The sequence below is a fragment of the Platalea leucorodia genome (assembly GCF_965183815.1).
Source record: "Platalea leucorodia genome assembly, chromosome: 2".
Classification (NCBI taxonomy): Eukaryota; Metazoa; Chordata; class Aves; order Pelecaniformes; family Threskiornithidae; genus Platalea; species Platalea leucorodia.
Genome location: NC_138824.1, coordinates 17983720 through 18009789, shown reverse-complemented (window position 1 = coordinate 18009789; position 26070 = coordinate 17983720). Strand labels below are relative to the sequence as shown.

Sequence of the window (26070 nt, the reverse complement as noted above, 5' to 3'; positions counted from 1 at the left end):
CTGGCTGGCGGAGTTTCCGCGCCTTCCCCTCGGTGGCGGGGCGGCCGCGCTGCGCCTGCGGGAGCTGTGTCCCGCTGCCTGCCTCCCGCCTCCCCCCGTTCCCCTGCCGCCTCGGGCCATGCTGCTGCCGTCCGACGTGGCCCGGCTGGTGCTGGGTGAGTGAGCGAGCGACTGAGGGCGGGCGGGGCGGGGTCGCCGCTCGCCCCTGAGGCGCGGCGGGGGCTGCCGGGGCGGCGGCGGCGCCAGCGGGGCTCTGCTGGGGGCTGTCAGCCGCCGGCAGCGCCCTGGGCGCGGCAGAAGAATGAAGCGGCTGCGCCCTTGACCCTCGGCCGCGTCGCGCTGTCCCCCCGGGCTGGCGTTGTCACTGCCTCTGCCGCCGGGGCGTAGCCCCGGTCCAGGCGGTCTGCGAGCCGGCCCCCGGCCCCCTCCGGCCCGGTCTCCAGCGGGAAGCAAATGCAGCTCGATCTTGAGGGACTTTCGGGCCTCTGGAGCGGCGGCGGGCGCAGGGGAGGCCGCCAGGCCGGGCTGCGCTGCTCCCCGGCCCTGTCCTGACGCGGGTTCTCCCCGAGTTCAGGAAAACGTGGTGGTCTCTGGTGCCCGCCTACAGACAGGTGCCTGGTGAATGGGGTTTCATAACGCATCCGATTACAGGAGGAATACAAGGGTGAGCCAAAATACCAGAGGAGGCTAGGTTAAGGTTCGGCTGGTTTTTCTTTCCTTCCCTGTTTCGGTCACCTGTGAGGCTGCATTGAGAGTTCAGGTTTGCTCAGTGTCTGTGGAAGGCGCAGAGTAAGTGCGTTCAGGATGTCGGCAGCAGACAGTGAATTTTTTAGATGACGTTATGCTTTGGATTATCTGGATACTGCCAAAGATAAGAACAAATAGATGGTAGTCAAAATTATGACCCACATGTTTAAGTCCCACACGTAAGCACCTGGTGGCACAGGTTTCCTGGCAGCTTACATTGTGAGATTCAGTTTTCAGTTGTCCACAATTTTTTTGAATCCAAAGCCATTAAAGCTGAATCTTTTCTTCAGGGTTCCTCCAGCACAATTTACTTTTTAAATACTACCTGAAATGTTTCTTGCTACTGTCTTGAGAAACAAGGATAGTAAGAGATGCAGTGTTTTTATTACCGTGAAGTAATAGAGGATTTTTAGAAACTGCATGCATTGTAAAAGAAGATTTAAAATCATGCAAGGGAGATCTCTTGCTGTGCTTCTCTATAAAAAATGGGTTGTTAGAAGTTTCTGGGTAGAAAGCTTATCTCATGGGCTTACCAGAGACTTGCAGACGTAGCATACAAGCGTGGCAACGTCATGGGTACTAGGGATGATCCATCCTATCTTGTGTCTCTTGTGGCATGGTGCGTGCATCATGTATGGAAAACTTCTGAGCAACCTAAGGTTGTAGAACAGGATATTCCTTGTAGCTATTTCTGTCTTCTAATGGGGATTCCTCTTCCATGAGGCATCTCTGAATTTGGGTGGATAAACAGGCTTCCCAGTGCAGTTCTTCCATCTTTTTTTTTTTTTTTTAATATTTTTTTTGTTTTTTGCCCCTCTCTAGATCAGTCTTTCTGGTGCTGTGAAGGTTGATGAATATTGGTTTAAGAAACAAAACTAAAATTGTAAGATGAGCTCACCCATAGAAAAATACATAAGAAAATTTATCTTTTTCTAATTAATGTAAGAGTAAATGTGTACTATGAGTTAGTTGTGTGTCTTTACATTTCTTAAGGTATAACAAAATATTGAATCATTCCTAGTTCAGAAGGTACTGTACCTTTTGTGCCTTTAATTTGGTTTTGGTGATATTAAAGATTATGTACTCATGTCATTGCACAGTGTGTGCACAAGCAGTTCAGTTCAGTTGCACAGAAGATCCTAATCCAGGCATTTTTAAACTTTGGAATGCCTTTTTTTGCAGGAAATTGGTGTGTGTGCAAAATATGCCTGTATGCAAGCATTCAGTCATCCCTTGCAATACTGTAGTAGTAGGTTCAAGAAAGAAAATTTGAAACTTTTTATGTAAATGTCCAGATGAGTAAGAGCAGCCGTACCAGCACAGATCAAAGCTCCACCTAGGGTAATACCCCATCGTCCATTCTGGCTGACAGTGGATGGTATAGTAGATAGGAATAAGATTGGCATGTAATTGTGTTTCCCCAAAGTACACTTTCAGCTTCCAGCAATTTGTGGCTTGAGAATTTTCTAGCAAAATGTATTTGAAAAATTAAATAGGACAGCCCTTTCCTTTCCACAGGTACCACTAATGTTTGCTGTCGGATAGGCCAGCTCCTACATCGTGATTAAACTCAGAGTGGTTATTCCCAAACTGTGTTTAACTTCCAAGTTTGCGTATGTGTTGAAGACCTGAACAAGGGCTTATGTGTCTGAAACATGATCTGTTTTTTCTGGCTGTACTTGGATCTGCTGAAAGATATTTGTCTTCATGCAAACTTAAAGGCCGCATTTTTCTGTAGACATTCCTGAACTGAGGTGGACCATTTTGGGGTCCATTGAAGTAGAATATATCTATCCTGTATTGTGTAATTAGACACATATTTTATCCTTCCTTTAAAACATTGCATGTTCAGATCTGCTACAACCAAGAAAGAAGAAACATTTTCTTTTGTGGTTCTTTGTTCTAGAATCCTTCATTCAGATTGGTCAATTTCTATCTTTTAATGTTTAGAGTATTTGAAGATTAAAGCAGGGCTTAAAAAGTTTGATTAAAGCAGAACATATTTGCTGAGGAATGGAATTTTGGAAAAGTAAACTTTTTCAGTGTATTTCCTGTTAAGGTAACTACTTAGTCTTGGGGTGTGTACAGAGCACAAGTTGCAGCTAGTACATCTATTCGAAATGAAAATTACAGTGAGTGGGGGGGGGCAATCTTTTCCTGTTATTAATTTTTGTACAATGCCAATTTTTGTAATAAATCTTATACACTGTTATCACAGCTGCACAGGTTTTACCTGTTTTGAAACACAAGGATGTGTGGAGAGTTGTTGTTACATAGCAATGCGTTTTATTAACGAAGTATTGTAGAATTCCATTTAATTATCAGACTGGGTTGTTCAGCCCATGTGAGAGTTAGTTTGTCAGCCTCCTGAGCCAAGAACTCTTATTTTCTTGTCTGTACAGTACTGTCTGTACTAAAGATAAATCAGAAATTGTTCATATTGCCTCACTTCCAGTCTTGAATAGTTTGTAAATACAGTGTAATATCAATAATATTTTGTGCTCTTTCTGGTTTTAACTATTAAAGAAATATTTTGCAAGATAGATGTTCTTTCAAGATAACTTCACTTTCCTTGTCTAACATACAAATCTTTACCTGATTATTTCAACACTGTATGCAGCTGGTTATGTTAATGCTTTGGTACCTATCGAGCAGAAGTAACAAATGAAATAGCAAAATTTTCCATCTGATTTGTTGCAGGGTATTTACAACAGGAAAAACTGCTAGCTACCTGCCGTGAATTTATTTTGGAAAGCTCAGATTTGAAAGAATATGCAGAGCACTGTACAGAGGATGGGTTTATTCCAGCCTGCTTGCTGGTGAGTTTGTATTTGCAAAGCAGAAAGTTAGATTGTCTTGTATCCATGGAAAAGAAAATTGAGATTTCTCAGTGTAACAATTACTTCTCGAATGCCGCTTAAAATGTTCAGTTAGATCGTCCCCTCTGGTTTTGGGGCGTTGTTTTGCATCATGTGATATTAGCAGTTATTTGGTTTCTAGTATTTAATCTTACTATGAAACATTTAAGTGTAAAATATGCAGATTCGTTTCAGCATATTATGTTTAGTCTGCTTTATAGCTTTGAGGTTGATTTATGGAAGGGTGTTGCAAGGGTTTTATTGATTTCAGGGCTGCTCTTGTAATTTATTGGACATTGCTTTCCTATCCTAGACACGGCAGCTGGTAATGTTCCATTGCAAGTACCTATTAACTATTTCGTTAAGGTACCTCAGCTTTATCTAAGGCTACTAAATTTTGTTGACAAAAACTGTGTTTCAGTTCAGCTTCCTCTTTGATCAGTATCATCTGCTTTGTCCCAGGTGAAGTGTGGGACTTTGGGTGTGCATAAGTACAGTGTGTAGCTACTTATATAGATATGTGCATATAGCTACAGGGTAATTAGATACTTTGGGTTTTTTTTAACATACACAAAATGGGGTTTTTAATATAGTATGCAAATTACAGGGTTTAGATATTGCTATGTATCAACATTCTAATGTTTATATGTGCATCTTCTTCCTTTTTTCTGTTTCATTCTTCTAATATATCAGTTAATTATATTGTCTGGGATTTTGTCCACAGTATTCAAAATTTGTGGAAATCTTTTCTGAGATCCGAAGTCTTGATGCACCTATTCAAAAACAGACCATTGAACTTATTTCATTTACAAATGTTTAGTCATCTGTATTTTGGGGGTAGGGAATTGAGAACCAAGCTATGGCCAGCAAAAATTAGAAAAACCGAATGTAAATAGATTATGCAGATTCTTAAAGCTTTTAATTATATTCCTTTTCTCAGTAGAAACGTTTTTCCTGTTTTTCATAGAAAGGTGATGATATGGTAGTATCTAAGAAAAAATTTTCACTGTAGCTCAAAGTACTTGCAATAAAGGGCTGTATTTGTCATACCCTGTTGAGTTCCCATTAGCAAACAAGGCAAGAAGGTACAACAAACGATAGTGGTAACCTTAAAATCTTAATTCTCTTTGTTTCACCTAAAATAACAGAACAAATAAATATGATATGAAGGTTAATTCTGTGTGACTGTTAAGAATTTTACTTCAGACAGAAGTTCTCTTCATGTTTGCATCTTAATGCATGTTGCGTTCCAGGATGATACATACTCATTACCGTTCCAGCTGTTTATCATCTTATTTTTGTGGTTTTATTCCATAATAACAAAGGTGAGTGGAGGTCATGCAGCTCTAACTGCTGTACCAGTGTTGTGCAATGAGATCAAGCACTTCATGTCTTGTGTTTATAGTGGCATTTTGTTCCATAGATTGCTCTCTATCTAGTTTGAGACAACTCAGCACCAGCAGCACAAAGTACAGTTCCTCGTGTTCAGGGTCAGCATGGTATGGTCCTCTAAAGAACTGCTTAAACATAATGTGAACTAGCAGATGAAGTATAAGTTATTAGTGAAGATTCTAAGATCAGTATTTTTTTTCCAGTCCCTGTGTGGAAAAAACTTGACAACTATTCTTAATGAATACGTAGCCATGAAAACAAAAGGTAAGCCTTCAGAATGAGGTTTTATTTTATTTTTCTTATTTATCTGTTGTGAACTCCTTGAGGAAGAGGTAATATCTCCACCTATATATGGACTTAAAGCAATCCCCCATCTGTGCTCTAAGTTGAAGGTTTCCATATTATGTAGACAACGGCCAATTAGATCAGCATCTTGTGAGCAAAATTAGTTGATTATCTTAGTTTGGATTTGCCAACATGTATTTTCACTTCAAATTTGAGCAGAACTTTTAATGTAATAAAGCACAAAGATATAATAAAGTTTTCCAAATGTATGGGTTTATACTGGTTATACTATAAATAGGAGGGGAAGGTGCTGATCTCCTCTCTCTGGTGACCAGCGATAGAACAAGCAGACGTGGAATGAAGCTGTGTCAGGGGAAGTTCAGATTGGACATTAGGAAGAGGTTCTTCACTGAGAGGGTGGTCAGTCTCTGCAACAGGCTCCCCAGGGAAGTGGACATGGCACCAAGCCTGTTCAAGGAGCATCTGGACAACGCTTTTAGTCATATGGTTTAGTTTTAGGTAGTCCTGCAAGGATCAGGGAGTTGGACTCGCTGGTCCTTATGGATCCCTTCTGACTTGAGATATTCTATGAAATAACCAGGAGGGGTCTTATGGTGTGAAATGTTTCTTGTCTTGTTTTTAAAAAAAAAGATTTTCAGAATAACTTAATATTTTGTATGAATATTAGAGACAAAGGTAGAGCGTTTCCTGTTTTTAAAAGCAGTTACTGAGCTTCTGAATGTTGCCAAGTCTTGCAATTTTTTAATACGTGTTGTACGATCAGATTTTAGTGGTGCTTGGTTCTAAGACTTGCAATTCAAGACATACCATGTTTGGAACAGTTCTGAACGTTTTTTTCTTTTCACACTCGGTTTAATTGAAATGCTAACTAAGACACAAACATACTTTCTTCAAAATACTTTGTACTTGGCACCTTGAAAAACTTTATAAATTGATCTGCTTACATCTTTCCATTTGTACTTCTATGTTCCGTGCTTCAAAAATACCAAGTGTTTTTACCTGTTTGGGCAATATCTTAAAATAAAACATTACTTTTAAAGGCCTGTCTGCCCGGTTACAATTTTCAAAAGCACACAAGTGACTTGGGAGTATGAATACCATTTCCAGAAGTGAGTGAGGTTAGGTTAGCCCAGGAGTCAACACCATGTGCAGATTCCATTGAGAATTATCACCATAAATGTTTCTGCCTCAGTTTCATTTAGGGTTCTAAAACTGAGAACTGTATCCATGATGAGTCTGTGTTCATATCAATCAAAGTTCTTTAATTAGGAGTTAGGGCTCTCTAATTGACAATTAAGAAGGCAACTAGACACCTAAAGTTAGATGATGTGTGAAACACCCCATAATAATTATTTTGCTTGTGATTTTACTTTTTCTCAATATGTATCTGTTTTAGGCATCTAAATTTTTTTTTTTTTTTTTTTTTATGGTTTATTTTAGAAACAACAAATGAAGTTCCAGCAATGATGTCATCTCTGTGGAAAAAATTAGACTATACACTTTCTCAGATCAGGTAATATAGTTTTGAAATCAAGAAAGTAAAATTTCACTCTAAGAGTGAGTCCCTATGTTGATCAACTCCCCTTATCATTGTATGAGAATGGTTTTGCTTTCTATTGCCTCTGAGAGATGGTGAAAAAGATAGGTATGTGAGAGTTGAGTAGACATTTCAAGATTTTAAGGCAGGACTAGCAGATAAGGAGGGCATTAGTGTGAGCATGTGGCCTTCCTGTAATAAAACAGTGTACTGTGACTCATTTAGAATCTGATACCGTTGTGGTTACTTGATCAAAAATATAACAGTAAGCTTCATTTGAAGGATCTGTGACTGTTGTTTGAAAAAATAAAAATAACAATCAGTAGATTGAAGCTTTCTGAAGTAGTATGTGGTTGGGACCAGACTGACGTTAACCATATGATAGATACCATCACACCGTGTAGCTGAGTGTTTCCGTTGTGCTCCTTTTATTTATGTCACCTGCTTTATTTTTTAGGAGCATGCAGAATTCCACAGGATTTTCTGCTAATCAAAGGAGTAAGTAACTGAGCCAGTTCCATGTGGTCAGTAGGCTTTATGTTCAAATTATCTGTTTTGGCAAGAAATGGGGGAATGCTGCAGCAATCAGTAACGTATCCTTACTCGTCTAATGTTGTCAAATCTCTTCTGCAGTGTTTTTTTCAGCATGTCTGTGGTCTTCAGAGCAGTCTGTGGATTACTGTAATGATCAAGAAAGGAAAACAAGAAAAGCTGAGCTTTTTGCAAGGGGCTTAAATTCTCTATATAGCATCTGCTCTGCTGAAAACTTTTTAGAAGTTTATACGGTTAGAAATTTTAAAAACTGCTGCTTCAGTCCTGAAGCTGTTGAGTTAATTTGTGGTTCATAGAGGAACTGAAAACATAACCAGTCTAATTATGATGCAGTTTCATTTCTGTAGAAGGGGAATGTATCAATGTGTTACAGTCTTGAAACAATTATTTTTTATGCATACAAACATACATGTAAGCAAAATATGAGAAGATACTTGTTCTATCTAAAATTGTTTCTTTCATTACGAAAACTGCCAAATGAACTCTCAGAAAAGTTATTTTACTTAAAAATATTTTTTTCTCTCTATAGTACTTCTACTGAGCAACCTGTGTGAGAAATAGAATGTGAAATATAGGTAGTGATTGTTCTTGGATCTGAGATTCGCTGGATTGGGTGGTGTTCTGTTGTTTAAATTTGTCAGAGTTAGTCTGATAAATAAATGCAAACTTACACAGCCATTTCAGTTAAGGTCAATTATATGAGTGGTATATTGTGTTATGAAATACCATTTTGGTGTGATTTATTCCTGTAAATATTTAAGCAGTGATACAACCATGGTTACATTCTCTATGTAAGTTGGCTGTACTTCTTGAATTAATTAGGCTCAAATGTGTAACACAGAAGACAAAGATGGATGTTGCTTCCCTTTTGAGTTTCATGAATTAGTTGTTTAAGCACAAAAAAGTTTTAGTGGAGCATTCTTAAGTAGGTCTTGGAAAATCAGCAACCTTTTAAAATTCCTTTATCATATATTTTCATCTTGTCTTTTTTATCTCCAGCACGTACAAGAAGTGGAATTGTAGAAATGAAAAGACAGAGAATGCTTCAGCAATCAGCTCCTGCAAACTCAGGATTGTTGTCAGTAGCCCATCAGTCAGGGCCGCAGAATTCCTCTTCCATTGTATCTCCTCAAGTTATTCACAGGCCAACAATAAATCAAAGCATGTCACAGACAAGACTGAATACGTTGTTTGTGCACCAGTCACAAACCCAAGAAAACAAGATCACCAGTAAGTTGCACACTTTTTTAAACCTTTTTTCTGTGAAAAATCTATGGATATAGATGGAAGTTTTCTAAAATCAGGGCTAATCATCTTCCACCAAAAAAGTTTCAGAAAATTCATGCTTTGTTCCCCTAGCTCTTCAAACTGGTTCAGGTGATTAAAATAAAAGGAGTGCCCAAAAGAGAAATGGCTCTTGCATACTTGCTTGCTAATGTGAGTTCAGAGATCAAAAGTGCATTAATTTATCATTATTCTATCCTGTGTTCTCACCCTCACCTAAAACACTTGCTTCAGCAGGTAGGGGTGATCCACATCAAGTGGATGTTTTTCTCAGGATATATTTAAAAGGAACGGTTCTCATTTTCATGATAGTACCAAATTATTTTGTATGAATTCCCAGGAATTGATGGAACATAATAAGTAATGTGTAGATTTCTGTAGTACTTTAACAATGTTACTGGAAAAAGTACTGGCATAATGATATTTTTTTTTTTTTTTTTCCCTTTATAAAGCAGGAGATTTCATACACATTCAAGTTCCAGCATCACAAGAACGAAAGCTTCATTCAAACTTGCTTTCTCCAGGAAGACGAAAAAGGTAAACATGGGTTGGGTTTGGTTTTTTGGTGGTTTTTTTTTTGTTTTGTTTTGTTTTTTAAGATCATTTAGAGATTATGTGGTGTTCTAACCTCTGGTGTAAATTTTCTTAGATGGCGGAGTGTTTCACATTTAAGATCCACTGAGAGTGGCTGGTGTGTGATGTTTCACAAATGAAAGGAAAATCAAAGAACTTAGCATCAGACTGATAGGAGGCTACTTGTGCTTCTTTATTGCATATAGCTGGTCTTTACGTTATTCCAGTATTAGGCATAGGCAAATGATCTTGGAGCCTGAGATTTAGTATTCCTTCCAAAATATCCTTATCAATTATGAATATTCTCAATATTGATATAAATAAGAATTTTGTCTGTTTTTAACTTAGAAAAACTATTGGCTTCAGTAAATTTTGTCCACAAAAATTTTCATATTTGCATTAAAAGTGGTGTGAAAAACTGTTCTTACACTAGTTTTGCATTTTTTATTCTTTGATTCCAATGTCGTTTTGTTTTTAATGAGTTGACTGGTCTCTTTGTGTTCCATTTGTTGTCTTTATCCCTGAGTAAATCCCAGTCGGTGGTTTTGCTTACCATTTTTCTGGATCCTTATTCATTTATACCTTTTCCAGGTCCTCTCTATTCCTGCATGATTTTTTTGTATATAAGTGATTTTAGTGCTGATTGATGGTTTCAGAAGACCCTACACCATGATTTCATATAAAAGCATTACATTTCCTATTCATCATCTAAATTCTTATGCAACCTAACATTTGTTTGCTTCTTTGACAACGGCTGCTTCTTGAGAGATCTTTATTTTCAGTGGTGATGCCCAAATCTTTTTCTTGAGTGGCAGTTAGTTAGAACCTGTACCACTGGTTAAAGTAATGTGTACTGGAGGGGGAAAAATACTGAATAGTGAGCATGGAATTCAATTTGCCCTTGTGCTGTTTACCCACAGTCTGTATATTTGTTTGCAACTTCTATGAAGTCAGACACAGTATATGCATATGACATAATGGAAGAGGTATTGGCTTTTATTGTATTTCCAGTATGTAGTTAATTTTCTGTTGATTAAAATCTTTCATTTGCTAAGAAGGAAGAGAAACACTTGATTTACTGACCATTAGGTCTGTTGTATTGTATAAGACCATAGCAAACATCATAAATTTCCTGGAATGTTTCAGTGAATCTCAGAAGAGGAAAAGCATTGCAACATCTGGACCTCTTTCAGCAACTAGAAGTTCTCAAGACCCCGATGAAGTAATAATAGAAAAAGAAAGTGAGCCGCTTGAAGAATTCATAGATGGTAACTTCCCAGTGAGTATATACTTCTGGAAGGTATTTACATTTAAGAAACAAATTCAGACTAAGGAAAACTAGTCTTTTACATGTTGTTTGTCTTGGGTATTATAGAAATTAACTTTAGAAGATAAATTTACTGTTTTGTATTTGAACTAGCTCTTCTATGTACTAAATTAGTGAGGATAGCATGGCTATGTAGAGGGTTTTTTTTTTTCCTCGATTTGTTGGCTTTGCTAAGATACCTGTAAGCTGTCAGAATACAGTAATTTTTTAGAGAATGGAAACCAGAAAGCACAATAAGCCTTGCTGTACTTTAGGAGAGTAGAAGTATGGGAATGTTTTGGGATGATTTTCATAGCAACGTCATGCAGTCACAGACTGGCTGTCTCTCTGTTATAAAGTGTGTTCTTTGTGTTGAATTGATCTTTTTTTTTTTTTTTTAACCAGTAAGTTGGAAATTCATGCTCCTTTTCTAGTGATGATAAAAATAGAAACCTGACCACTTTAAAACTGTGTTTTCCAGCAACTGGTTATTGAAAATGCCAGAGAAAAAATCTTGAGCAACAAATCTCTTCAGGAGAAGCTTGCTGAGAACATTAACAAAATCCTGGGCAGGTAATAAAAGGAGCCTCTAAACTTCATATGTATTCTTATTTGATTTATTTTTGAGTTCTGAACTAATGACTAATGTGTTCCAGTGATGGCAATGTCGCTCAGGCCCCTAAACAGACGGACAGTGGTCCCACAGAACAGGAGACTTCAATTGATGAAATTCTTGGACTTCAGGTAGGTGTGGATGGCCCTGTTTACATTTTTTGAAGACCAGGCACATGAGAACGATCAGTTATGGGAACTGTGCTGAACCTCTGTTTACTGTCTGATACCTGAGATTGCTCTCCTCTTTCCCTTCTTTCCTTTTGTTTGTTTGGTTTACAATACAGCTAAGCCTGTCTAATGGCTAGCTTCTGCCCAGGGGCAGTTCCACTATGCCAGTTCCCTGGCATAGGCATTAACTCTTATCTTGTACGGTGGTGGGCAGGTTCGAGGAGCTGAACTGACAAGGTACTGGTATTTTGCTGGGGTTGATTTTGAGCCAGTTTAGCACTCTGCATTCATTCCCCGTGCCTGTACAAGGCAGCATAAGCATGCAGCAGGGTCAGAAGCCAAGGGAGTAGGACCGCTTCTGGCAGTGGTTAGCTGTTAACGTTACCCACAGACTGAGATCTAAATACACTGTCCCACAGTCACCAGCTGTCTGCTGGTCACTGGATCTTTGGTACCAGTAATTGGGTACCAGCTTCTGACTGGGGATCTGCTCAACAGCTTTGTAAAAGAAAAAGGAATTTAAAATATCTTGTGGTTGCCAAACATGTTTAGTCTGATCTAGTTTTCTGATTTGCTGTAAGACAAACATGGATTGTCTAGTATAGCAAGAGAAATTGTCTTTGGAGCCTAAATAAGGATGCTTTTTCTTCAAATTTAATATTTTCTTGCTTTTGGAGGTGATATACATTCTACTTCTACAGACTACATTTTTAGCGTTCTCCCTTCATTCTCCTAGAACTCTCGAGCTGGCAATCACAGGGTTATAAAAGGCTTTTAATGAGGGAATTATAATGTTCATGGCCCTCATGAAAAGGGCAAGAGAGTAGAGGCAGTTGCCTGTTTACAAAGTAGAGGTGTCTGTTTTTTAAAAGCTATTCTTCTGTCACTTGGTGAATTTTAGGTCAATTTTTGTCAAAATACAGAGCTGAAAAGCTGTATTCCATTTTTCTGAGCAGAAGAAAATCAAAGCAGCTTCTTGGTTTAGTTAGAGTAGCTGAGACAAAATAATCAAGCATATCACATGGGATATCCACCCTTACAACCACCACATCAAAAGCTGTAGAGTACTTAAGAGGGTCTCCGGGAAGTCAAACTTTGTATTTGAATATGTATTGAATGCCCTGCTCATTTTCTTCCTGGGCTGCTACCAAACAAGTCAGCTTGAAACAGGAACCTTGGAGCAGTGTCCTATGTAGCTGTGCCTTCCAACTGCCTTCCACAGAAAAGTAGTTGGAAGTTATGTTATAGAACATGTAATAGGTAAATGAAATAAAACTTTCCTTTGCTTAGCCTTGTCTTCTAGATATATACAAACCCAAGAAATGAGGGTTAATTTGGGGATTTTTTTTTTTACCAGTGGTTGGCTAGTGCAGGCTCACAGCATTCATACCATCTCCATAAGCTTCCAGTGTAGCCCAAGATTTAGTCCTTCTTAAACAATGCTCCTTAAACAATTACTCCGCTACGCTGAACACATTTCAGACTCAGCTGGACATGGTGCTGGGCCACCTTGTCTAGATTGTGCTAGAAAGGGTGGACCAGATGATCCTTGAGGTCCCTTCCAACCTGGTATTCTATGATTCTGTGATTCTGTGAATGCTGGTCATGTGGAGAATACTCCAATGTGCATGTGCAGGGTGCAATGTCTGACAAAGATGTTTGGGTTTCGGGAGACTTTATTTCATAGAATCACAGAATACATTTCTTAAACTTCAATCACCGATATTTTTTAACAGACATTAAAGTTGTGGCAGAAATGTTTCCAGCATTAGTCTTTATGTTCTTCTGCTGAGCAGAAGTAATACAACTAAAAACAATTTGAAAAGAAAACAATTCTTGTCTGTTTTTCTTTAAGTTATTAAAGTAGCTGTCTAACAGTTCTGTATGTCTTGTCTTTTCTCAGGGTGAAATTCATATGTCAGAAGAGGCTATACAGGACATTCTAGAACAGACAGAATCAGATCCAGCTTTTCAGGCGCTCTTTGACTTGTTTGATTATGGTAGGGTATATTATTCTCAATTGTACCGTTACTATAAAGCATCATGAATGATGAGTTTTCCTAAGTATTGCTTGAAGAAGCAAAGGTAATTCAGCTGGCCTCCTGTGCAAGAGAAATGGACTGTATGGCATCTGTGTCCCTCCATTCAGAATTAGATTTTTATATACGTTTATACATGATTATCAAGTACAGCATTTTATTGTGGCTGAAATTCTGGTTTTGTGCTGGCTCAGTGATCATTTTATTGCTGTTATTTTAGACTCTTCTGGTCTAAAGGATGGTTGTTCATACTTGTTTTTCTATTCTGTTGTAAAATTTTTCTATTTGTCTGATCAGGGATATCCTGACATAAAATACAAGGATGTTTTTATGCTATTTCTGGATTTGTAATGAATATAGAAAAATAGTTCTTTGAGTTTAGGATGGCATTTCTTGAATTTGAAATCTCCATGCTTCATTTAAAATACAATAATCACATTTGTGTGTAAAATGACATTTTTAATCATTCTTTATGCTTTATTTTGAAAATAGGAAAGAGCAAAGTAAACAAGAACTTACCTGCTGGTATTTCTGGTCAGAGTGGAGTAGAAAATACAATCCTCGTGGATGAGGATAACCTGGAAACACTTGAAAGTTCTTTGGGAACAGAAGAAACTAGTAGATGTAGGTTGTTCTTTTTTTCTCTAAGGTTTCTTCTAGTATATTCACGTTTCACTATGAAAGTATTTTCAGACAATTTGTATGTTTCAAAATCTTTCTGTTTTCAGTTATAATATCCAATTTGACGTTTACATTGCATGAACATACAGATACACCTAATCTGTTAGAAGGTTTCAGTCTATTAAATTCAACAGTATTCCATCAGTGTACTTACAAGTTGTACTTGATAAGCTCCTAAATGAAATCAGAATATCTGCAAAACTGTTTTCTCATTCGAGACAGAGATACTTGGCAATTTTCACTGTGGAACACGTAAATATAAGTATAATATTTTACATCTAACCATACTAATCTTTTCTCTTTAGTCTGTAATGTATTGGTTAATTAATACACAAAAAGAGTCTTACTCTGGACAAAAGGTATGTTTAGTCTGTCTACCCCATTCTTAACAGTGGTCAGTCAGTAGCAGATATTTAGAGAAAGTATATGAGAAACAGAGCTGAGAGGTCTTTATCCTGAGGTGGTTTTTGGGCTTCTGGAAATCTGATTTAGTGACTTGAGCCATTTGCTTATTATGTGTATACTTATTATTTACGTACAAAATGATTTGCCAGATTGCCTAATCTATGTAATCTAACCATACGTTTCCTATACTTTCCACTCAGCTTGAAAGTAAGGATGAGTAGCATTATTCGTGCTTAGTTTCATGTGAAAGAGTTTTCCATTGAACTGATAAGTTGCTTCTAAAACGCTGTGAAAGGACCATCTGTTCTAATTACTACGGAACTTACTTATTCTCTGTTTTACAGGTGATAATTCTAGAGAATCACTATCCTGTAAAAGCTTTCAGTTAGGAGAAGCATCATGTGCCTTGAAGACCAGCATTAATGATGAGGATGTGGCTAAGAAAAATACAACCAACGAACAGTTGCATGGAAATTGTAGACCAAGGAAGCCGACTGAAGTACTTAAAACCGTTACCCCTGAACATATTGGAGAGCTTGAAATCGCTTTTGACTCTGTGCCGGGTTTGACTGAACCTAACAAGAGACAGACTTCTGATAGCGAATGTAATGAACACTGTGGAGATTCTTATGATAAAAAAGAGTTGTCTGCATTAGTATCTGAAAGTGAAAGAGCTATGGAAATTGAAAAAGGCCCACTAAGTCATAGTGCTCAAAGTAGTCCTAATTTAGAATACGTTCATTCTGATAGTCCGCAGATTTCTTTGATTTCATTGGCGGAAGGTACTACAACCAGTGAAAACAAAACACATTCTGGAAGTAAATGTCACTTATCACCAGATACATCACTATCTGAAAAAACACTTACTAAAAGCCCTTCTGATGGGAGCCCTGGCCACAGTGTACTGCTGAGAAAAAACAATTCATCAATTTCTAGCCCATCAGCAGATGCAGGAAAAGAACAGGCCGTAACAAACGATGCAGTTGCCTTACCTGGTATGTTACAGGAAAACTCTGTCCACCACTCTAACCATCAGGAACAGAGTACGCAGGCAGACTGTGCTGCAAGATCTGCAGTGAAGATTTCGGATCTTGACAAAACAGAGTTGCAGCTTGAAGCTGTTGATACTTCTAACAAACCTTATTCAAATGAACAGCATACAGTTGATAGGCCTTGTAAGAAAGACTTTAACCTCCCTTCAGGACTGTCAAACTCAGAGGGAACACAAGGGGAAACGCAAGAACCTTCGTCTTCTGCAAAAGTAGATGCTGATAATGTGTATTTCTCTTCTGGTGATGATGCGTGTACAGAAATTTCTGTAGTTTCCACTGAAAATAATCTTACTACATCTGAAATATGCCACTCTCCTCTCCCAGAAACTGCATCCTCAGCAGATGAGTCAGGTACCGAGGCCAAAAGTATAAGCCGTGTATCTTCTAGTAGTCAACCAATGGATGTCGATCCTTCTAATATAATGTCCCTTAAGATCATCATCAGCGATGATCCATTTATTTCATCAGACACAGAGTTAAATAATGCTGTTTCCAGCATCACAGGAGAAAATTTGCCAACTATAATACTGTCTTCTCCAGCCAAATCCCCAACCAAAACTGCAGGCCTGTCCAAATGTCTGTCTTCAGAAGACACAGAAAAAAATGTGGATTCAGCTTTGGCAGAGCAGAATCTTCTTGTGCTTAGACCTAAGGATCCTGTGGTCACCTCAGTTAACACTCAGAATGAAGACTGCACCGTTTTTTCAGTTGCAGGTACAACTAATCTTTCCAAGGAAGGGGGATTTATACAGTTGATGCCAACAACAAGCACAGCTTTTGGGAATTCAAACAACCTTTATATAGCCACCTGTATGACTGATCCAGCTACCTTGGGCACAGCTGTAACACCATCAAATGTAGTTGTATTGCCCGGCAGCTCTATGCCACTTGCTGCCCAAGCTCCAGCTGTACAACAGTTACGGACTCCTCCTAGATCCAGCAATACATTTGCAGCAAACCAGACTGTCTCCCCAAATTTCTCACAAGGTAATCTCATTCTTACAAATAGACGGAAAATGTGTTGTTTATATAGCATTTTTATTCTTTTTTTTTGTAAGTGTATTAAAAGTAAACTGAATTTTTAAAAACTGCTCTATCTGCCCCTTGAAACTAGCCAGGAGTTATGTATTTTTTGAGTATATTAGTTGCTACTAAAAATGAAATAAAAATTATGAAGAGTTATTGACGAGGCTGCTTTGAAAAAAATAGCCTCCTATTTCAGAAGCTTAAATTATTTAATTTTAGCAGTGATAAATTTAGGAAGCATATTTTGGTTTACACTAGAAAAGATTCCACTGTTTCGGCTAAATAAAGCAGTTCTTTTGTTTTAATAAGATTCCTGTTATAAATAGAATGCTATGTGTCATAGGTATCCATATTTAGTTCAGATAACTGGCTAGATGTAGAGAGTCCTTCCAAGTTACTTGCTTGGTTTGTTTTGTTTCATTTTCCAAAAACCTGTTCTACAGTAGAAGTGCATTCAGACAAATATAAAAGTATAACTTTATTTCTTTCCATAATATAAAATCTCTCCTTGTTCAAGCATTTTTATTACTACAGCAATAAAAAAATTAAGTGTTTTTTAAAATGTTAAACCTAACTATAAACCAGCTGTAATCAACACATTTAGATTTCTTTCCAAAACTAAAAACTTGTTTCAGTTATCCTTGAACTTCTGTGTGTAGTCATTTTGTTGTGGTCAGAGGCCAGTGCAACAGCATGTGCAAGATCTTGGAGTGCTGGCCTTTTCTATGGTTTGGATTTCTTTATGCAACTGCTGTCTTCGGGTTTTTTTCATAGAGGGGGAAGCCCATTGTTCTGCACTTGATGTTTTTCCTGGTAGTGCTCATCTAAGTGAAGAACTATATGGAATAAATTTTTCTTTCACGTTTGAATTTTTTTTTCCACTTTTCAGTTAATGTGCTATAATAGTTTCCCTACTTTATAGTTCCTGTGTGTCTGGCAGCCGGACACTCTTACAACCTGTTAGAATAACCGTTTTAAAACAACTGTTTTAACAATGATTTAAATAGTTACATAGGAAACTTTGGCTTAAATATTCCACATTAGTCTTATTGTGCTTTATTTTATTTTCTTAAAATAAGTAATCTCAAACCCACTAATTAACTGGAATCTTTGTGTACTATGTTTAACACCTCCTGCCAGCCAGGAATATACATTAGATCTCTACATACAGACAAAGCTAGCCTTTCCCAGCTTGTTGTGTGCTTGTAAAGGGAAGGTGTTATGGGTGCACTGAAAGAAAAAAAATTCTGCTGGTGACTTTTGAGCATGCTAATTGTAGAGAACAGGATGCAAATAGTAGGTTGTTTTTACTAAGCAGCAAAAGGAGCTATTTGATGTTACTGTTATGGTTTTTATAAATCACTTTGTCTTAAGGCTTGAACTTTGAATTAGGTTTGTCATACTTCAAGCTTAATTTTGAACTATTTCTTAAAAAGGAAAACTGACTTTAACTAAAGAATTAGATATAAGCTAAAAATAACACTGGTACTTACCCTGTTTTCTAGTAGTGATATATAGTAAGAACAGTGAAGTTTTTGTGAAAAGCCAGAGTTTTTCTTGTCTCAGGTTTGACCATGCATAATTTTAAGAAATCCTGTCTTGAAGCTTTTCTTTGCACTGGAGTATTTTTAGTTTCTGTACAGTTTTAACACTTTGATATTTTTTAGGTTCTGCCATTATAATTGCATCTCCGGTGCAACCTGTTTTGCAAGGAATGGTGGGAATGATACCTCTCTCAGTAGTAGGACAAAATGGAAATACATTCTCAGCACCTGCCCGCCAGGTAGAACATCACAAATAAAGCTTTTCTTAAAGCTGAAGTGATAAGGAGTCTTTTGGTAAACTGTAATGGGCTATTTTGATTCTTTCAAGGTTCTACATATGCCTGTGGCTAATCCAGTGTGCAACAGAAGTGTCCCAAAACTTCCCATCCCTCCCAAATCACAAAAGATTCCTGGAGCAAGAAACAAGACGAATACAGGTACCCGCCTTGCATTCTTGAGAAGGGCAGAAGAAAAGTGGGGGTTCTAAAGACATGTCAGTTCTGAGTAATAAAGTTTTGTAAATACTGGTGCTCCTCTGCCAGGTAACTGCTGGGGTGGCTTTGAGAGAGGCCTGTACCTGCACCGAATAACTGTATTTGCTCAGTTTACAAAGAACTCCCAGCGTATAAAATAATTCCAGATTTGGGATCAAGCTTATTTTCAAAATGTAATGTTTCAAGGCTCTAATGCAGTTTTAAAAGTTTACTTTTCTTTATATTTTTGGTTATTTTTCATCTCGTTGGTTTTAAGTACAGTTTACTGCTGCCGTTGAAACCAAGCCACATGGGAACAAAGAAGTTATTAGAAGAGTCAGCAATTCTAAACGTGTATTAAGGAAAATATTTAATAGAAATGTTGCATATTTATACAAAAAATGCACTCTGCTCTCTGTTTTCCCTTTGGCATTTCAGGTATACTCTTCTGTATATTCATTTCATTGAGACCTTGCTTCTTTAAGTAGTAAATTGAAACAAGACTGGAGTTACATTCATTTCTCAGTGTTGGGAGGGGGTAAAGAAAAATAATTGAAAATACAAAATAAGTTGAGTTATAAGAACAACTTGTGCTCTAGCCTATCTGCCTTTTTAAAAAAGAGTAGCCTGACACATAAAAATGAAAATAGAATGAAGCTGCAAATTAAGAAAAAAGCTAGGATTGTATAGTTAGTCTGCATTCTGTTTTGCTGATGGATAACTGAGAGTTCCCTGTGGTTATTTCCCTTCTACTTGGAAATCCCTGCTGTGCATTTATAAGTCCAGCATAGTTGGTTTTGTCTTGCCAGGCCTACGTATTATCTAAGTGTAGACAGCAAGCTTCTTGTTTATGCGTAGGTGGCGACCTTTGCTATATCTATTAATCTGTAAACTTTAAAATTATGAAAAAATTGCAGAGTTTTATTGCTGGATTTTTCTTTATTGATTCTCTGTCAGGTGAACTGTCATTGTACTAACTGCGAGATGATTTATTTGGAATATTGTAGTTTATTAATACTTTATCTGTTGTTCCAGGAAAACTGGTACCAAGTGTAGCTGAGCCTTTGAACCATACAAATTCTCGAACACAAAGGTCAGTAGTGCTAGGTATTCAAACGTGCTTTGTTTTCCCTGCCATGAATTTCTTCATACAGTATCGGTGGAGAGGAGAGCAGCTTTTTTTAACAATAGCATAAGCAGTACCCCCTTTATTTCCTCCTGTCTGTCTGCTAGGAGTACTGATACAGATGTGCGCTAGTACTGGTGCAGCCTGTGCTAGAATTTTGCTGTTACTGTTCCAACCTTAATTTTGTATGGCTTTGTGTTTATTTTCTCCTGTCTCAATTGTCAAATAAAAATTGTTTGAGCAGAGTCCAAGCTAGGAGAAATTGCCTGTTACGTTTGCTGGGAGATTTTAATGACTAAAACCTTTTTTTTTTTCTTTTTTTTTTCTTTTTTTTTTTTCTTTTTTTTTTTTTTTTCTTTTCAGATGAGTGGTACCCATGGTTTTGTAGCATAGCCTCATTGCCTTTACCGCTCTCTGGCCCAAATCCAGTAGAGCTTGTTAGATTGGGTTTTGCATCTGTGTTTCAGCTCTGCAGATTAGAACATTGCTTGGTCATTTATAAAGTGAAGAGTCAAAGGAAAGATGGCGAGGAGAACAGCTTGCTAACTTTATATTGATGAATATAACTTAATTGCTGATTGGGATAGGTGCTAGTTTTCTGTTGGGCAAGTGAGAAAGAAGAAAGCAAGACTTCAGTAGTAGCTCTCCTTATTGTTAATGGACCTAAGAAACAAAAGGATGTTGGAATGAGCAAAAGAGTGTAGGAGGAGATAAGACGTTCAGTTTAAATATTAGAGGTGAAACGTTCTTTTATTGTAAAAATAAAACATACTTAGAAAAAAAATAATCTACCTATTCAGAACTCAGTTGATATGTTGGAAAAGTGGAGGAAAACAGGAACAATAAAGTTAACTCATTAAAACCCCCCAAAACGTATACCAAGGTATACAGCATACATGCATGCAAAAAATAGTGATTTTTAAAAAGCCACAGAAGCAAGACTTTGGATAGTATCACTTTGAGAATTCAGCTTTCTGTTAATTTTAGTCGATCTCCAGGCATATGTTTTACATTGGAAAGAGAGCAAAATGTTCCCTGTAAAGAGATGTAACCTCTCATTTCTGCTCTCTACCCTCTGTCTCATCTCAAATTCATGGAAATAAAACAAACTGCTAGCACCTATACCTTCTTTACCATCCCAAAGGTACCAAAGTTACCATCCCAAAGTTAGCTTGACTTTTCCCCTTACAAACCATACAGGCTTATCTGCATGAGGAGAGTCTTACTAGCATAGATGAATATGCAGAAGCTTCTCTTGTAAATGCAGCGTAAGTCAGGAGAAGGGCACAGACGTAACAGCGGTATGAGCTGACAGAGCAGAAGCTTTTTTCTTTTGACATCGCTACAGTGCCGTGGTGGCTTTTTCACACACTCGTGGCTGCTTGTCAGGTGGGGACCAAGCCCTAGGGAGTTTCTATGTTCTCTCCCAGATGCCCGTTGAATACTTTTTGTCTTGCTCTGTATCCGTCACCTACAGCAAATGCATAGGGGAGAGCACAAGGCACGTGCGTGATGATATTGCCCAGAATATTCTGGCAGCCTCTTAGCAGTTTCAGCTCCAATGACTTCCAGAGCCAGAACCAGTATTCTGGGACGGACTATCCTGTCGTGAATGTGCTCAGTTTCTTTTTGAACTTACGTAAACTACCAGCATCCACAAATATCCCAGGGTAAAAAAGTTCCCAGGCTTAATTACATGCAGCGTCCAAACCTCCTTGTTTTGTTTTGAACTTGATACTAGTTTTACTTGATGCCCCTAGTTCTTCCGCTGGAAGATACAGCAAATACTTTTCTTTTTGTTGGCTTTTTTTCCCAGAGCTCTGTTGCATTTCCCTTCAGTCATCTCTTTCCAGGCTGAAGAGCCCCAGTCTACCTAATTGTTCTTTATACAGACTGTTTCATGCCTTTTTGTCATCCTTTTTGGCCTTCTCTGAGCTTTCTGCAGTTGTCGTCCCTTACTCTTGGTCTTTGTGTGTCAATAAAACACTTAACACTTAGAGAATGGAGAGAGCTTGAAACAAACAGCTGTTTTGAGGGGCAGGTGGGGACTTCCAGCCGGCTGAAATGAACTTGCCCAGTAAGAACAAGTGTGTTGCTGAAGTGTTTTCATCTCATTTTCAGGACTGGAAATTTGGACAAGCTTATCACTGCAGAACTAGGAAGGAAAGCTGAGGAGAACTTACCTGTTGCACCAGTAGAGAGCACAAGCTCAAATTCAAGACAAAGTGAAAGTCACAGGAGGGTGCTTTGCTTTGATAACGTCCTACCCGCGCCAGGAGGGAACACCCCAATTCAGGCTACTAAGAGTTTATCCCAAAAAGAAAGAAACGAAAATGCTTTATTTGCTGTTGACTCTGCATCATCCTCTGCTAAGGCACAGGTAGCAAAGAGAGAGAAAGATAAAACGTTGCCTAGAATTCTGTGTAAGCCAGAAATTGGTAGCAACAGAAGCGCATCTGCAAAGGAGCCACAGCCTGAGCGGAAGGTGGCAACTGCAGGGCTTCCATTAGATCCCTTCCACAAGACTACAGCAAATAAAGAAAACGAATTACGAAGGGATACTGATGAAAAACAGAAGAACCAGGACACTGCCAAACTCTCAAATGGCCAACAAAGTGTTGGCTTATGGAATGAGAAGGCAGTCGCTTCAGTGCAAGAGCTGAACAAAAAGCAAGGGTCGCTGTCGAATGGGAACGGCAAATCTTCAGTGTCCGTTTCTTTGTCTTCGAAGGAGCCAAAGCGAGAACCAGCTAAAGTTTCCAACCAAGGCCTTTGCCTGTCAAGTCCGTTCACTAAGCAATGTGTGGAAATGTTGCAAGACATTCAGTGGCATAGCCCGACTAGTAAAACAGTTGAAAACGGAGAATTACCAGTACCCCGTACGCCGTCTGGAGTCGGGGACAGGCACACAGATGATACTACAGATAGTGTACGGACACCGACCTGTCGGCGCTTCAACGAGGACAGCACAACCCCTAGAATAATGGTGCCCCCCGCTACACCAGACTTGCCTGCCTGCAGCCCGGCTAGTGAAACAGGTAGCGAAAACAGCGTCAGTATGGCTGCTCACACGCTGATGATCCTGTCACGGGCGGCTATTGCAAGGACTAGCACTGCAACCCCCCTGAAGGACAATACTCAACAGTTCAGGTCTTTAAGGAGCACAGTAAAGAAAAGGAAACTAGAGGACTTGAATGAGGGTGAGAGAAATTCTCGTTCTGCAAATAAAAAAGACCTTCAAAGCTCTCCAACACCATCAAAAAAGAAGAAAATAAAGGCAAGTACAGGCATTTACTTTTTAATTTAAAATTCTAAATATATATTAGACATCTCTCTATATATTATTTATAATGGGATGGTTCAGAGGTGTTAGTCCAAATCCCCAACATCCTATTTATATTTGTCAGTTCTACTAACTTTGCCTCTTGAGCCTACTCTGAACCAACACTTTTCTTAAGATCAGTACAGTCTTCAGATACACACAAGTCACTCCTGCTGACTCTGCACATACCTATGAAAATCAAATTATTTCTTGTAAAACATGAAGGAGTTTCTAAATTCTAACTGCAGACTAAGTTTCTAGGTGGAATGTAGGAATTAGGCCAAACTCACACTAGGCCTTACTAGAATTCAAGCTGTTCTTGCATCCTTGTTTACCACGTGGACTAGGAATGCACGTTTTGTGTATTCCCGGTCTCTGTAGTTACAGCACCACGCCTCTGACGTGGGGATTTAATGGCAAATAGCAAAGGTGCGAGACATGAAAAGGTGACGTACATAAATAATCAAAAAGAAGACACAGTATAACTTTGTAATTCACCATACTTAGGTTACAGCATGCTCCTGAAATATTAGAACTGAAAAACGCTCACTTACTCGTACTGCGTATGTGGCGAGAGCCGAGCGGCTGTGCCTGGCTGAAGGCCCGGCGGGCTGCTGCTGAAGATGCGAGCTCAGCTACTCCTGGCCCGTAACTGTGCCGTTTGTACCCCGGGGGCGCACGGGAGTGTAGGTGCATTTCCGTGGCCGATTTCTGGGTGAGCTTTGCGCAGTTACGTCTGCAAGGTAGATGGAAGGATGAGGAAGAAAGGCGTGCGTACAGACTCTTCGGTATCCCTGGGTTCTGAGTATTTAACAGAACTGTTCTTTTCCTCTCCCACAGAAAAAGAAGCTACCAAATTCTTTTCCAGCAGGAATGGACGTGGACAAGTTCTTGTTGTCTTTGCATTATGATGAATGAAAAAAAAAAAAAAGTTGAACTGTGACTGTCTAAAGCTAGGTGTCGTTATGCTGAGGTTTTGCATGGGAAGAGAAGTTAATTCTAAAGGGTGAGTTGCACTTTCAGTGCACTGAAGTTTCACTTTATGGCAAAATCATGCTGTTTCTGAAGCAGGTTGCTAAGTGTAAATATCATTGAGTTGGTGTATGTTTATTTTTGAAAAAGCACTTGCATAATTATAGAGCCATTTAATTTGCAAAATTGTAAATTTGTATAAATGTAATGTAACAAAAGTTGTATGTTTCCTGTTACACCACGTTGTCTGTGTTCTGCTGCATTCTCTACTTACCCATCTGAGCCGCTCAGCCAGTTCGTGAAAAGGCGGTGGATTGGAAGGCGGTGTTTGTAGTTCACCGTTCTAAGACAGGGGCAGCTGACCCGGCCCCTTCCCGTTGTCTTGTTGAATCCGAAAGGGACGTAATCCTCAGATGTGCCTGGCTCGGACTGACACTCTCTTCTCTCACAACTGTCAAACCCACGTGTAAGGCTTTGAACGAGTTAACAAAAATACCAGTAACTAAACGTAAGGCCAACAAAACCTCCAAAAGTATTTCTCATCTAATGAATCTTTTCCCAACCAGTCATTCAGGTAAGAACTCTAATTTGGATAGGCCTCATCTGTTTACAGTATCTGCTGCATAGGATGTCGTTTGAATGCAAAAGCTGTTTTCAAAGCGTGTACTTTGTTGTGGGTTAACCCCCATGTTCATACCTCGGTAGGAATACGTAAACCGTAGCAACAGCCGGAGAAGAGTTTCAGCCTGTTCCAGTGCAAAAGGCAATTCTTTTAACTGTCATTTGTACTGTTGAGAAAGCGTTCGTTAGTATCACCTATGCTTTTAGTCAGACATGGGGAAAATTTGCATCTGATCTTTCTGTTTAACGTAGAATTTGGCATAGCTATTACACAAACTCTCTTCAAAACAGGCACAGGAGAAGCTCAGCCTACATTTTAGGAATAATTAGCATGGGTAAAAATTACCACACTAAGCCTTGCTCCAGTACTGCAGAATTTTCTCTACTGGTATTTCCTCCTTTGTTCTCAAATTGTTGAGGTCTTAAAAAACACAAGTTTTCTTCTAAGAGATCTGTACAGCAACAGGGCAATGTTTCAGATAGTATACAAGGATTCCTAAGGAACCAATATTATGCAGTAGATGTTTATATTAAACCCATCCAATAACTAAATACTGCATAGCATTTACAGCTTGAATAAATATTTTTGTTTTAATAAAAAGTTCTGTGTCTTGCCTCATATTTTGTAAGTCCACTAAGCAGCTTGGTGGATATTATAGAGAAAAGTCATGTTCATTGGTCATTTTTTAAGACAAAGAGTTCAGTATTAAACACTAAGTTCTAGTAGCAGCCGTTAGCAAAAACAATTGTCTCTTTGCTACATGGTGGCATTTGAGGCTTCATAGTATTCTGACCATTGACATGTGATATTTTTAAATAGATTTGCTATTTATTTGAGATATAGCGTAGCTCTTTCATGGAACAGCCGATATCCACCACATTTCTTTTTCAGTTCAGGTGATCTGGTAATACTAAAGGTGTGAATTATCAGTTCATTTACGCTTTCAACGGAAGAAGCATCTTCAGTTCCAAGCTGCTGTCATATGGCAAATAATTTTTGGAAGAACAGGCGTGAGAGCGTGCACGGAGGTTCATTTTTTGAGTATGTAGCATCTGAACCCCACTGTTCACGTGCTACCTCTACAAGTACCTTCCTTCCCAGAAAAAACAGATCCCACTACACCCCAGTCAAAGTATTTATTCCCCCTACTTTATGGAGGAAAATGTAAGGACAATCAAGGGGTAAAGATGACTTCCTCGGGAAGTTAATGTCAAAATAAGAAAGAAGTTGTCCTAAATCCCAGCTGAGAAACTGAAGCGTTTGATGTTTATCCCTTGTGAAAAGCGGGAGGTGGGAATAGGCTTTATACTGGTGCAACAGCCAGCTTTTGCCCTCTGGTAAAAAGCCTGCTGCAGACACCGCGTGAACGTCTCACTGAAGCCCTGAACAAGATTCACGCCAGGAAGGTCCTTTCCTGTCGTTGCAATAGGAATGCCTAACCCGGCGCTCTGAGGACTTCTTCACTGTGAA

The 26070-nt window shown here is 38.7% G+C and overlaps 1 protein-coding gene across 3 annotated transcripts; it reads left to right on the top strand.

The window, feature by feature from the left end:
- Positions 1 to 12: 12 nt before the first annotated feature.
- NPAT (nuclear protein, coactivator of histone transcription) lies at positions 13 to 25151 on the top strand. 3 transcript variants are annotated; one of them, XM_082304857.1, is made up of 18 exons: positions 13 to 155; positions 3448 to 3566; positions 5201 to 5261; positions 6744 to 6816; positions 7298 to 7338; positions 8392 to 8622; positions 9132 to 9213; positions 10396 to 10528; positions 11037 to 11128; positions 11212 to 11299; positions 13242 to 13338; positions 13870 to 14001; positions 14808 to 16502; positions 18209 to 18324; positions 18414 to 18522; positions 19594 to 19651; positions 21806 to 22961; positions 23847 to 25151. In XM_082304857.1, the coding sequence occupies exons 1-18, from the start codon at positions 119 to 121 to the stop codon at positions 23922 to 23924; spliced, it is 4398 nt and encodes a 1465-aa protein (XP_082160983.1). In that variant the 5' UTR covers positions 13 to 118; the 3' UTR covers positions 23925 to 25151. The 3 variants fall into 3 exon arrangements, with proteins under 3 accessions (XP_082160983.1, XP_082160982.1, XP_082160984.1); XM_082304856.1 differs by having other exon boundaries at positions 9129 to 9213; XM_082304858.1 differs by lacking the exons at positions 3448 to 3566; positions 5201 to 5261 and having other exon boundaries at positions 9129 to 9213.
- The last annotated feature ends 919 nt before the right edge of the window (positions 25152 to 26070 follow it).